The 14,648-nt window shown below is 47.4% G+C and overlaps 2 protein-coding genes across 4 annotated transcripts in view; both read right to left on the bottom strand.

Annotated features, from left to right (window-relative positions):
• Positions 1-14,648, bottom strand: part of CSAD (cysteine sulfinic acid decarboxylase) — a 742,174-nt gene that overhangs the window by 64,407 nt on the left and 663,119 nt on the right. The window lies entirely within an intron of this gene.
• The window catches only part of ITGB7 (integrin subunit beta 7), a 45,064-nt gene that overhangs the window by 12,121 nt on the left and 18,295 nt on the right, over positions 1-14,648 (bottom strand). For all 3 annotated transcript variants that reach the window (XM_083427395.1, XM_083427396.1, XM_083427394.1), the window contains 4 exons: positions 9,491-9,692; positions 6,851-7,021; positions 5,431-5,672; positions 3,450-3,608 (listed from right to left, as the gene is read on the bottom strand). In XM_083427395.1, the coding sequence (XP_083283521.1) occupies positions 3,450-3,608; positions 5,431-5,672; positions 6,851-7,021; positions 9,491-9,692 (774 nt within the window). The remainder of the gene's footprint in view (positions 1-3,449; positions 3,609-5,430; positions 5,673-6,850; positions 7,022-9,490; positions 9,693-14,648) is intronic.

Genomic DNA, 14,648 nt, shown 5'->3' on the forward strand with positions numbered 1-14,648 from the left:
ATGCCAGGAGTGCTCTGATGGTGTTTCCTGCTTGGCAGGGGGTTGGACTCGATGGCCCTTGTGGTCTCTTCCAACTCTATGATTCTATGAGTCTCCGCTTAGATTTTCCTCTCTTCCCCCACTCTACATTTACCTCTCTTGCCGGAGGTGGGGGTTAGAATCTGGAAGCCTTGACTCTCTGCACTTCAGATAAAAAAGATCTAAACCAAGAGTGGCTAATCTGTGCCCCATCAGATGTCAGGTGGACTACAACTCCCAGCTCCAAAGAGTGGTCATGCTGGCTGGGACCAATGGGAGATGAGAGTTCAGTAACACCTGGAGGGCCACAGATTCCATAAACCTTGGTATTAATGCTGAAAAATAGGTAAAGGTAAAGGTACCCCTGCCCGTACGGGCCAGTCTTGACAGACTCTAGGGTTGTGCGCTCATCACACTTAAGAGGCCGGGGGCCAGTGCTGTCCGAAGACACTTCTGGGTCACGTGGCCAGCGTGACAAGCTGCATCTGGCGAGCCAGCGCAGCACACGGAAACGCCATTTACCTTCCCGCCAGTAAGCGGTCCCTATTTATCTACTTGCACCCGGGGGTGCTTTCAAACTGCTAGGTTGGCTGGCGCTGGGACCGAACAACGGGAGACACTGGATGAGATCTTGTACAGAGTCAGACTGTTTAATAATAATAATAATCATAATAATATAATTTATACTCCACCCATCTGGCTGGGTTTCCCCAGCCACTCTGGGCGGCTTCCAACAAAACACTAAAATACAGTAACCTATTAAACATTAAAAGCTTCGCTAAACAGGGCTGCCTTCAGATGTCTTCTAAAAGTTTGGTAGTTATTTTTCTCTTTGACATCTGGTGGGAGGGCGTTCCACAGGGCGGGTGCCGCTACTGAGAAGGCCCTCTGCCTGGTTCCCTGTAACTTGGCTTCTCGGAGCGAGGGAACCGCCAGAAGGTCCTCGGAGCTGGACCTCAGTGTCCGGGCAGAACGATGGAGGTGGAGACGCTCCTTCAGGTATACTGGACCAAGGCTGTTTAGGGCTTTAAAGGTCAGCACCAACACTTTGAATTGTGCTCGGAAACATACTGGGAGCCAGTGTAGGTCTTTCAAGACCGGTGTTATATGGGCTTGGCGGCCGCTCCCAGTCACCAGTCTAGCTGCCGCATTCTGGATTAGTTGTAGTTTCTGGGTCACCTTCAAAGGTAGCCCCACATAGAGCGCATTGCAGTAGTCCAAGTAAGAGATAACTAGAGCACGCACCACTCTGGTGAGACTGTGGGCAGGTAGGGTCTGTTGATCTGTCCAGCTGAGGAGTGTCTAAATTGACTGGCAGCAGCTCTCTGGGTTCAGACAAGCCCTACCTGGAGATGTCAGGGAGTGAGCCCGAGACCTTCTGCCACTGAATTGTGGCCCATTTCAGCTAAATTTTGGGTTTCCTGTGCTGCTAAGAACACCAGATTCTGTCTCTAATGGCTCCTTGCTCCTGGCTCCTGCTTTGCAGGCTGAAGGTCTCAGATCCAGCCCTTGGCACCTCCAGTTGAAAGGGTCTTTGATGGTAGGCCTTGGAGAGCCTGAGCCAAGCAATGGGGCTAACAAACTATGGGGCAGTTTCTAAATGGGCTCGGCCCACTATACCTGAAGGAGTATCTACAGCCCCATCGTTCAGCCCGGACACTGAGGTCCAGCTCCGAGGGCCTTCTGGCGGTTCCCTCACTGCGAGAAGTGAGGTTACAGGGAACCAGGCAGAGGGCCTTTTTGGTGGTGGCACCCGCCCTGTGGAACGCCCTCCCATGAGATGTCAAGGAAATAAACAACTACAGTGGTACCTCGGGTTAAGTACTTAATTCATTCGGGAGGTCCATTCTTAACCTGAAACTGTTCTTAACCTGAAGCACCACTTTAGCTAATGGGGCCTCCTGCTGCCGCCGGGCCGCTGGAGCACAATTTCTGTTCTCATCCTGAAGCAAAGTTCTTAACCCAAGGTACTATTTCTGGGTTTGTGGAGTCTGTAACCTGAAGTGTCTGTAACCTGAAGCATATGTAACCCGAGGTACCACTGTACCTGACTTTTAGAAGACATCTGAAGGCGACCCTGTTTAGGCAAGTTCTTAATGTTTGATGTTTGGTAGCCACCCAGAGTGGTTGGGGAAACCCAGCCAGAAAGGGGGGTATAAATAATAAATTATTTATATTATAGTAGTAGTAGTAGTAGTAGTAGTAGTAGTAGTAGTAGGAACAGAAGCCATCCCTCCCTACTCTAAATCACTAGCTGCCAACTTTATTCAAAGCACACAAAGCAGGGCATTCACAAGACTATTCTTCGTGCTGAATAAGCCAGCTTGGAATTGTTCCACAGCATTTACTCCCAATGTCCACACGAGATGTGATGTTACATAACACACCTGCCACCAAAAATGGCTCTTAACGTCTAGCTCTCCTTCTGTAGTGGGAGTTAACTCTTCTGCAGCATCATGATTCTCTGCACTTCATTGGCTAGCACAGTTTGGGGAATGTGGGGCACCCCACAGGTAACCAATCAGAAACAGGTTCACACACACCTCCTCCTTCCCCATTGGCCTCACAATCCCTCCCCTTCTCTCTTCCAGCTGGTCTCATTTAGAGCCAAGCCTGGTTATGATCACATGTAGTGGCAAAACCACTACAACCATCAGTAAAAGTGAGCACGCATACTGCGATTAGGGAGGTGCTGTTGCGCTTGCAATGCCAACCACAGTGTTAGGAGGGTGAGTGCTTGGGTGAGAAGAAGGGAGGAAGTGGAGAGGTGCACACAAGATCAAGGGGGAAAGAAACAGAGGAGAAACCCACAAACCACCTAACCAACATTAAGTAGCCTGGAAAGTGATACAACTGCACTGAGTCATTATCTCAAATTTCGTTTTCAATTCCAATACTGCTTGTGTGCATCTCAAAATCATAACCACCAGGACCTGGGTGCGGCCTGACCTTTCTGTTTCCCATAGACTCACAGAGTTGGAAGGGGCCCGTACGGTCATCTAGTCCAGGCTTCCTCAACCTTGGGCCTCCAGATGTTTTTGGCCTACAACTCCCATGATCCCTAGCTAGCAGGACCAGTGGCCAGGAATGATGGGAACTATAGTCTCAAAACATCTGGAGGCCCAAGGTTGAGGAAGCCTGATCTAGTCCAACCCCCTGCAATGCAGCTGTCCCTTATGGGGCTCGAACCTGCAACCTTGGTGTTATCAGCACCACGCTCTAACCAACTGAGCTATCCAGCTGACTTTCACTTGTGTAACTTCTTAACTGATGAAGAGTTCTAGAGAACTCAAAAAACTGGCCACATTTTTTTGTGGTTTGGGGGTTGATCCTAATATAAACATCACCCAACTTGTTGTTTTCTTTTGTCTCCCGAGGCAATCTCTCTCCCTGCCTAACTTTGTTTTTCAAGAGGACCGTGAGAGACCTACGTATAGGTGGCTTTTCGTATATAGCCCTCTGGCATCCAAGTGGCAGCGGCCATCGTTGGGCATGTAGACCCCACCCAGCTTCCCATCTCCTGCCATGTGGAATGTGCCATCCGAAGTGAAGACCAAGAGCTTCGTCACATTACGCCAGCCAATCTGCTCCTGGAAGAAGAGAGGGAAGTTACACTGCAGTTCCAACATGCAAGCCTTCCTCCACAGTTAGCCCAGTATTTTCTGCTTTTGGGCAAGGGACGCGGGTGGCGCTGTGGGTTAAACCACAGAGCCTAGGACTTGCTGATCAGAAGGTTGGCGGTTCGAATCCCCGCAACGGGGTGAGCTCCCGTTGCTTGGTCCCAGCTCCGGCCAACCTAGCAGTTTGAAAGCACGTCAAAGTGCAAGTAGATAAATAGGTACCGCTCCAGCGGGAAGGTAAGCGGTGTTTCCGTGCACTGCTCTGGTTCGCCAGAAGTGGCTTAGTCATGTTGGCCACATGTCCCGGAAGCTGTATGCTGGCTCCCTTGGCCAATAAAATGAGATGAGCGCCGCAACCCCAGAGCCGGCCATGACTGGACCTAATGGTGGTGGTTGTTTAGTCGTGTCCGACTCTTTGTGACCCCATGGACCAGAGCATGCCAGGCACTCCTATCTTCCACTGCCTCCCACAGTTTGATCAAACTCATGCTGGACCTAATGGTCAGGGGTCCCTTTACCTTTACCTTACATGGGCGCAAAGGGTTACACGAGAACATAGCATCTTTAGGTACCAGGTTAGCAGAACCAAAACTTCAAGATCTACAGCATTTACAGATTTCAACATTCAGGATTTTGCCAGTGACATTTGTCTTCAGTTTTTGGATTTCAAATTTTGAAATTGGCTTCTTTTTATTGGCCAAACCAAAGTGGCTAAGCTTTGTTGCCTTCCCTATGTTGCTAGACTCCCAACTTCCATCATCCCAGACAACTGACCATGCTGGCTGGGAAAGGTGAGAGTTGGATTCTGACAACTTTTAGAGGTTTCCCGCCACTAAGCTGAACAATTTAGGATTAAATTCATGAAATTTAAACTATATGGCAATTGTCGGACACAACCACCTATTGCAAGTCAGCTGTCAAATACTGTTAAGTGCTGCTAATGACTGGAACAAAACCAGTAGAGCTTCCAGGTTAGGAAACCCAATAGTATTGATCCGTAGGTAATTCAGCATCCCCTGACCTGGAAGTTGAGCCTGAGATGAAATTTTCAGGTGGACCAACCCTGTATGAAATCTTCATTGCTATGGGCTGTTCCTTTGTACTGTTCTCATTTGCCCAGAGCAGACAGTGCACAATTTGAACATTCAGGCAGTTCCAGACGACCTGTTTCTTCAGCATTTATTCTGATTTGTTTACAGGGAGGCTAGAAGATGTTGCAGCAAAGCAAGTGTTGCCTCACACTTTCCAATGCATTTCTCCATGACTTTCCTTTTTGCAGAAAGTCTGAACTTTTTGTTATGCAAGACCTCCTGGTCAGCTTTAATTGGGAACTGTGAACTAATAATGAAAACAATGACTGTCTGGGAACACCCTGAATGTATTATCCCATGCCTCACAACTATATACAGTGGTACCTCAGGTTACATACGCTTCAGACTCCGCTAACCCCGAAATAGTGCTTCAGGTTAAGAACTTTGCTTCAGGATGAGAACAGAAATCGTGCTCCAGCAGCGCGGAAGCAGCGGGAGGCCCCCCCTTAGCTAAAGTGGTGCTTCAGGTTAAGATCAGTTTCAGGTTAAGTACGGACCTCCAGAACGAATTAAGTACTTAACCCGAGGTACCCCTGTACAATAGGAAGATTAGCATAGTTTAGGGTTTGCACATGCTTGGGTTCACATATGTGTCTGCATGCGCACATATGCTCCTGTGCCTGCCTTATTGTCGTCAGGGCCTACGTTCCCTTCTCAGCCGCGCACCTCCTCTATCAGCCATGCACATAAAGCCATCTCACCTTGCAAGTGACTGCCTGCATGATAGCGTCAAAGCCCCCTTCAGCCGGGTCCATGTTCCCAGATATACGCTGCTGGCTGACCCTGCTTTCGAACTCGCTGGCGTTGTCTGTGAGCGTCAGCACGTGCTGGTAGCTGAACGCCGACTGACAGTTCTCGTTTAAGTGAGGGCAGGGGTGTTGCCATTGGGAGGGTGCTGTGTTCACATAGGGCAGCACCGTCTTGTCAACAAAGGAGCCAAACCCTGCAACAAAGAAATCCTGCTGTTTCCCGTCATCTAACAGTGTGTTTGAAAGCCCATGCGGTGTCAAAGAGGGTCGGAAACAGGACTTGGGAAGGTTCAGATCCGCCACGATGGGCTGATCGCCATATCTCTCTCTTTTAAAATTACGGTAGTTTTCCTTTATTACTCACAAGTACACCTCTGCATCATAACTTTACATCTTACTATTATACATATTCGTGTTTTCGAAGTATGTTCATAATTATTATTATTATAGATCGGCAAGCATTACAGTACACAAAGAAGAAAAAAGATGTAATTTTGAAATCATAATATTCCTCATAAATAAGTGACTTCCCGTCTCTTCCATTTTGTACTAATAAACTTATTGCCTATATTATCCATTATCTTTTTATTTATAACATTTTCTTACATATCAATTTTCCTTTTAAAATTGTTATCCACAAAAACTACTGTATTTTCTGGCGTATAAGACTACTTTTTAACCCAGGAAAATCTTCTCAAAAGTCGGGGGTCGTCTTATACACCTGCTACAGCAGCAGCTCCTGCAGCAACTCCCCACCAAAGGATAAAACGACAGCAAATTAAATGAGAGGACACCAAGCTTTCTAGATGAAGCAGAAATACGCTTGAAAATTGGCCCCAGAAGCCCCCAGCCACTGGGAAGTGGAGCGGCTTTCTGAGCCGGACTGGAGGCTGCTTTTTTAAATTTTTATTTGGTGTGTGTTGGAAGAGGGGTAGTCTTATACAGCGAGTATATCTCAAACTCTATATTTTAACTGGAAAAGTTGGGGGGTCGTCTTATACGCCCAGTCGGCTTATACGCCGGAAAATACGGTACTCAAAGGCCGTCACCGTTTTCAGACTGCAGCAATTACTCTTCAAGTGTTCCTTAAAACAGTTCCAATTTGAGACAAACTCCTTTTGGGATTTATCTTTGATTCTTTCTGATAAGCAGTCTAACTCCGCATACTCTGTTAGCTTTTGTATCCAATCAGATGTGGTGGGTATATATCTGCTTTTCCAATGTGCAGCTATTATAACCCTCGCAGCTGTGGTGGCATACAGAAAGATTTTCCTTGGGTTTTTTTAGGATATCCAAACTGATCGCCATCTCTCAGCCTAACCCACCTCCCAGCCCTGCAACTGCCACCATCACCACCATCACCACAGCATACCAATCTTCACTGAAGTGGTGACGTCACGTAGGGCAGCTAGCAGATGGTTCCCCAGCCGCTTGATGTTCTCCAGGTCGTCCTTCATGGAGTACGACAGGTCCATGAGATAGTACAGGTCCACGGGGTAACCTTCAGCCCGTCTGAAGCGCACAGTGACCCTCTGTTCCTCTCCTGTATGCACAGAGTAGGAAGGAAGAGGGAATCGAACCCTCAGTGCTACCAAGATACCGTCCGTATGCTTTCCAATGTTGTGAAGGAGTGCTGAGTCTCATTTTAGCCAGGGACTGGGAACCTGGGGAGTCCCCAGTGGTTGTTAGGTTACAACTCTCGACATCCATCATCATGGGCTGTCTGGGGCTGATGGGGGCAGGAGTCCAACAGCAACACCCAGAAGGCCACAGGGTCCCTCCGGCCCTGTTTTCAGATCACTAGGCCAAGGCCGTTCTCAATGTACCTCTTCCGTCAGAGATGTACGCAAGCTATTAACAGAAGCAAGTGTCTCCCTCGTGCCAGCACCACAATCTTTTAGATACTAGGCAAAACATTTTTCTTCAGCCAGATTTTAAATGGATTTTTTTACCAATTTAATTGGAGAGGTTTTAGCCTATTATGAGCCATTTGCTTGCTTCCTCTCCCTCAGTGCCCCTTCCCCCCGGCAGTGTTTATTTTATGCTGTGTATCACCCTGACTTGCTGTTCAGAAGGTCGGCAGTTCGAATCCCCGTGACAGGGTGAGCTCCCGTTGCTTGGTCCCTGCTCCTGCCAACCTAGCAGTTCGAAAGCACGTCAAAGTGCAAGTAGATAAATAGGTAGTGCTCCAGCGGGAAGGTAAACAGCGTTTCCGTGCGCCGCTCTGGTTCACCAGAAGCGGCTTAGTCATGCTGGCCACATGACCCGGAAGCTGTATGCCAGCTCCCTCGGCCAATAAAGCAAGATGAGCACCGCAACCCCAGAGTCGGTCACGACTGGACCTAATGGTCAAGGGTCCCTTTACCTTTATCACCCTGAAATCCAGTATGATTAAAGTCTTTTAAATAAATAGAAATGTAATTTACAATTCCCACATCAGATCATGGTTTGGACATGTCCAAACCATTAACTCACTTCCAAAAAAGTGGAAGGACTACAGTGTTCCAAGTGATTCCTAACGGCATGATCACCACCGACAACATATATGCAATAATGAATGGGCATGTCCTTCTTATATCCAAAGCCCATTCAAAGCCCATTCTTTCCCTCAAAGGATTCTGGGCATTGTAGTTTGTAAAGGGTCACTTGCAATTGTAACTCTGTGACATGTAAACTATAGTGCCCAGAATTCTCTGAGAGAAAGAATGTGTTTCAAATGTGCTTTAATGCTACGGTGCGTACGAAGCCACAGATATGCAATGGACAGGAAAAAATAAACATCGTTTTGGGAGACTACAACTGCTATATTGTTTTAAACTGTTTTCAATATTGTGTTTGAATTGTTTTAATCTGTCCTGGGACCTTACGGTGAAGTGCGGGTAATTAATAATAATAATAAATGATGAGTGCCTTGCATAAAGATTATATCCAACTCACATCAATAACACAAATTGCTGAAGGTTTGCCTATTTACTGTTGTGCTGGTGCCCCTAATGCCGTTTTGAGTCGCAGGAAACAACTGAGGGATACACAACCCAAACTGGCAAAAGGAAGGCTGGAGAAAGCTGTGTGGATCCTTTATTTCTTCCACATACATCGTATTGGTGAAGGAGGGAGGTCAGGACAAGTTTAATCAAAGCTGGCCATTGCTCTGCCTTTGGGTGCTGACCCAAGACAGGGAGCAAGTGCAGATTTCACAGACGGAGAGAGGAGGAAGACAGTGCTTCTCCCTGAAGCATTCCTGCCAAACAGCCATCTCTCCCAGAATATTATTGAGAATGAGAATATTCTCTGCTAGAAAATTCTCCGGAGAACATTCTCTACAAACTGCAAATTCTAATGTAATAACTAGTTTTACAACCCACATTTTAAAAATTGAGTAAATTATAAGTCAAGCTGTGATGTTGCCAGTGTAAGTAATGAATAATTATTTTTTTGATCCAGTTACATTACTGGGCATTGTGTCATTCACCATCGGCAGTTCTGAAATGTAAGCTACAGAAAACATCCCCCCCCCCCAGGTTTTAAAAATGCTATTCATTTAATTTGATGAACATTTTTATATTCCTTTTTCTTTAAAAGCTACATTTCATACATACACAACATAATTAGAATTCAAAGTTGATGGTAAATATACGGATAGTGGCAGGCTCAGTGATTAAAGTGAGTCATTCACGTTGAATTTTCAATTTCAAGTTTGGTGCAAAAAAAAAAATCTAAGAATGTGAATTCACTGCACTGCCCCATTGAATAAAAGAATCTGTACAATTTTTGGTTGCCATCTGAACAAGTTAACCCATGAACAAACATGTATATTAACTAATTATATCATTTTCAATGCATTAAAATTATATCATTTTCAATGCATGAAAATGAATATTCTCCTATTTTAAATGAAAATTCTCTAATATTCTCATTGATTGAGAATATTCTCGAGAATTTAACATCACTATCTCCCACCCACCCCAACACAACCCAAACTGGCAAAAGGCAGGCTGGAGAGAGGACCTACCAGGTCGAAGCTGAAGAGCAATTTTTTGCGGGGCAAGCTGAGTGAAGCTCTGGCGCTGGGTGCTGTTGCTCAGGGGCCTGTCCTCCAGCACACGCTGGCCGCTGTGTGGATCCATTATTTCACTGGGTAGGCAGCCACGTCGCTCCAGCTCCACCCGAGGGGCACAGCGCTCCATGTCCGACTCACCTGCTTGCACAAAATCCTGGAGGGAGGGGGGGGGGAATGGGAAGCGGACAAGTTTCCAGCATTGCTTCCATGAACATACATCCTCCTTTTGGAGGAGCAGGTGAGAAATAACATATGGAAACAGGCATTGGGGCAAAGATGACTCTCTCCAAATGGCTGCAAAAATGCATGGAACGCAGGGCAACTGATTCCTGACCATCGAAGATGTTGACTGGGGCTGATGGGAGTTGGCAGCCCAGCACATACCGTATTTTTCGCTCTATAAGACGCACCTGACCATAAGATGCACCTAGTTTTTAGAGGAGGAAAACAAGAAACAAGAAAGCAATGCAAAGCCTCTTGAGCGAAGAGAAAGGAGCGCTCCCTCTTTGCTCAAGAGGTTTGCATGGCTATTCCCGAAGCCAGAAGAGCAAGAGGGATCGGTGCGCACCGATCCCTCTTGCTCTTCTGGCTTCTGGGATAGCTGCGCAGCCTCTTCTAGCCAAAAGCTAGAACAGCGAGAGGGAGTGCTGCGCAGTGATCCCTCTTGCTGTTCTGGCTTCTGGGATAGCTGCGCAGCCTGCATTCGCTCCATAAGATGCACACACATTTCCCCTTACTTTTTAGGAGGGGAAAAGTGTGTTTTATAGAGCGAAAAATACGGTAATCTAAAAGAAGAATGGGGCACCTATGGCCCTCCAAAAAGTTGCCGAATCTCAGTCAACATAGCCAATGGTGAGGGGTGATGGGAACTGTAGTCTAGCAAGATCTGGAAGGTCAAAGGTTCCTCATTCCCAAAACTTTCAAAAAAGTATGGTTTTCGTTTTTAAAATTCACTTATACATTCTCAGTAAATTGGTTTTCGTTCCATGGCTGTGAGTGGCATACTTACACCTTTGTCATGGCTGGACCATTTCCCGGGGAGGTCTGACCCGTAGGGGTGCTGGGGGACCAATCTGTTATCCCATTCCCTGGCAGACTTATGGTATCCGAGGGATTCCTGAATGCCATGGGGATTTTCTGGACAGCAAGACTGGTGCTCCTGCCAAGGACCTAATCTTACTACGGAATAGCAAGAAAATCAATGGGATCACTCCTCTGACGCTGTAGAGCTCAGGGTTTTCCAGTGAACTTCAGACAATGAAGCAACAGCTGGAGCATATCACAAATCTTTTAACGAAGCCAGCCAAACACAGGCTGGAGCACATGGCGGTGGCTAAAATGCGGTGGTGGCAAAGAAAAATGACTTCTCAGCCACCACCGCATCCAGCATGGCTCCTCAGAGTGATCAAGGAACTAGTGAAACCTGGGTCAGAATCTGTAACTTCTTAACCCTCCGGGATTTGTTCATCTTCACTCTCCCTTTGAAACTGCTGTTAGTACCATTTCAGAAGATCCGTCCAGAACCAGTGGTACCAAATAGTATGGGAAACAGCCTTACTGGAAAAATTAACCAATAAACTGAAACTGACATGGGGACAAACAGAAGAAGACACCTTTACCCCGGTATGGCTCCCCTTTATCACATACACAGCCCAACAAGACAATGACAATTATCCACCAACAGCATACAAATCAATATGGCTAACCTGATCCAAAACACCCACCCACCCTACTCACACATGAAAACAAAGACCACCACAGCCAACTACAAATGAATAACCACACCCTAGGCCAACCCCAACCTCTCTCACCACCGAAGGAACACAAGTGAACAGCAGAGAACCTGCACAAGCAACGCTGACACCAAACCCCACATACATTAAGCAAAATAGAAACATCGCCACCCACCCCACCCCCAGCCATCTTCACCCCTCTCTCCCTTTTCTTCCTAATGTCTCAACAAATGAAACTGATTTGTAAAAATGTTACATGGAAAAAATACAAGAGAGACATTACACATACTTCTGTAAATCAAGAAAATCTTTAATAATAATTAAAAAAAGATGCATCCAGAAAACCATCTACTTCTGTTGTTTAGGATCAATGGCGGTTTTAACAGCCTGACAGCACTTGAAATCGAGTACTGCCAAATGCTTGCTGTTTCAGCCTTTGCCCAATGTAGCTTATTAGAGCTTGACGGCAGAGAAGAAGAGAAGAGTTTGGATTTGATATCCCGCTTTATCACTACCTGAAGAAGTCTCAAAGCGGCTAACATTCTCCTTTCCCTTCCTCCCCCACAACAAACACTCTGTGAGGTAAGTGAGGTTGAGAGACTTCAGAGAAGTGTGACTGGCCCAAGGTCACCCAGCAGCTGCATGTGGAGGAGCGGAGACGCGAACCCGGTTCCCCAGATTACAAGTCTACCGCTTTTAACCACTACACCACACTGGCTCTCAAACTAACCTCTCTCAGAGGTTAGTTTGGTTGGTACAGGAATGGCAAATGCCTCATAGTGGATGGCCCCACCTGCTGTGAAAGCCGTGGTGCCCCCCCCCCATTGGGGATCTCCCTATATTACTGTACTCAATATGCAAACTACAGAATCACACTTTTATCACAGTCGTCATCAGCCGTCGTCCACCTGCTTAGAAGCACATGGCAATGAAGGAACCACCATTGTCTCGTGTGGCACTGGAGGAGCTCCTCTGCAGTAAAAGCAACAACGGCTGGACCCCTTCCCCCCTCTACTCTTCTCCCAACCCACTACCAAAATTGACCAAACATGCAGAAAGGCAGCCGCCCTCGCCTTATCAGTTGAGCGGCAGTGGTTTCCTGTTTTATAGGTGAAAAAACTGCAGGCCCGAATGCTGCTTTGTCTTTGAGTTGCTGTTGCAGCCAGATAAACGATTTAACCCCCTACCCATCCTATGGGGTGCTGAGATCAGTCTCTTTTCCACACACACCATAAGACAGAAAGTGCAATGCACATCTCAGGCTATCAGGGTCACCATTCCGGCAGCTGCCCAGGCTCACGCCCCTTCTAGTGGGCGCAATGCCCACCCCTCAGAGCCTGCTGGTCCTGATAGTCGTCGTCCTCCTCTTTCCTGCAGTCATTGTTCTGCTCACCTGCCCTCTCTACTCGTGCAAGCAGCGACAAGGAAGAAGATGGAACAGTGTGTACAGTACTGGCAGCCCCACTTCAAACAGGGAAAGCTTCAGAAAAGGGCAAGCAAAATGATCAGGTGGGTCTGGCATCTCCATGAGGAAAAGTTGTAGCATTTAGGGGTGTTTATTGGAGGTTTATGGGACGCGGGTGGCGCTGTGGGTTCAACCACAGAGCCTAGGACTTGCCGATCAGAAGGTCGGCGGTTCGAATCCCCGTGACGGGGTGAGCTCCCGTTGCTCGGTCCCTGCTCCTGCCAACCTAGCAGTTCAAAAGCACGTCAGAGTGCAAGTAGATAAATAGGTACCGCTCCGGCGGGAAGGTAAACAGCGTTTCCGTGCGCTGCTCTGGTTCGCCAGAAGCGGTTTAGTCATGCTGGCCATATGACCCGGAAGCTGTACGCTGGCTCCCTCGGCCAATAAAGCGAGATGAGCGCCGCAACCCCAGAGTCGGCCACGACTGGACCTCATGGTCCCCTTTACCTTATTGGAGTAAGAGGTAACACAATAGAAGCTTACAAAGTTGTGGTCCAAGATAAAGATAAAGAACCGTAAGAAGAAAGGAGGACAGAGAGGAGGCCTTGAAGTTAGGCCATCAATAGTTAGCAGCACCCTAAACAGCAGCCTGGGCAGAAACAGGAGCCACCTTGTGGCAACACCCACCCAGTGAGATGTGGCATGTTCCTTTTAAAATTACAGTAATTATTCCATAATTTGCATGAACTTAGTATATGCAAATACTATGCAAATCTGCATCTTGTATGGGGTGGGCAGGGTGAGGCATTCTCTCCTTTTTTACTGATGCATACATGGCCAAATTCCCAGTAGTGATGTATGGAAGTGAAAGCTGGACCATAAAGAAGGCTGATCGCCGAAGAATGGATGCTTTTGAATTATGGTGCTGGAGGAGACTCTTGAGAGTCCCATGGACTGCAAGAAGATCAAACCTATCCATTCTTAAGGAAATCAGCCCTGAGTGCTCACTGGAAGGACAGATCCTGAAGATGAGGCTCCAATACTTTGGCCACCTCATGAGAAGAGAAGACTCCCTGGAAAAGACTGTGATGTTGGGAAAGATGGAGGGCACAAGGAGAAGGGGACGACAGAGGACGAGATGGTTGGACAGTGTTCTCGAAGCTACCAGCATGAGTTTGACCAAACTGCGGGAGGCAGTGGAGGACAGGAGTGCCTGGTGTGCTCTGGTCCATGGGGTCACGAAGAGTCGGACACGACTAAACAACAACACATGCCCAAATGTGCAGCAAAGTTAGTCCTATGCCTACCTTTCTTTTAGGAAACTGGTTCCTTTTAGAAACAAAACCGTTAAGATCAGAAAAGCCTGAGAGATCCAGGAGAGGGTTTATCATTAAACCAATTATAATCGTTTTAAATCTGCGTCTGATCGAAGGATCTCTCTCTCTCTCACCACCCTCAATGCGCCGCCGCTGTTAAAAACTCACAAGGCAATTTACAGTAACGAAAGTGGCAAGGCATGTGCGCACATGTACAATTCATAAAAATTAAGCTTCAGCCTGAACGCAAACATCTGGGAGGATGTGGTGAGAGACTCTCCCTCATGGCTAGCGGGGCACCTGGCTGGCTTTCCGGCACTGGGACAGTGGGTAGTGAGAGTAATAGTTATTTTCAAGGAAGTGTGGTTTTGGGGTTTGGGGTTTTTTGAGGGGGTGGCACTGGGTGTGGGGGCCCAGCTCTACAGGGTAGGAGGGTGGAAGGGCACGGGGCCTTTATCATTTCAGCAAAGAGGGTTCTGGGAAAGATTTCCTGAGACAAGGTGAGGTCTTTCCCCCTCCCCAGATGAGACTCGCCAAGCCTGCCATGTTAAGAGAGAGCCAGGGCTACGGGTGATGTCAGCGGAGGGATATTATTACAGTTTTATGGCCTGCTGCCCTGTGGGCGGACAGGAAACGGTTGTCTTGCGGTGCTATGC

Source organism: Podarcis tiliguerta (genome assembly GCF_965153285.1).
Source record: "Podarcis tiliguerta genome assembly, chromosome: 2".
NCBI lineage: Eukaryota > Metazoa > Chordata > Lepidosauria > Squamata > Lacertidae > Podarcis > Podarcis tiliguerta.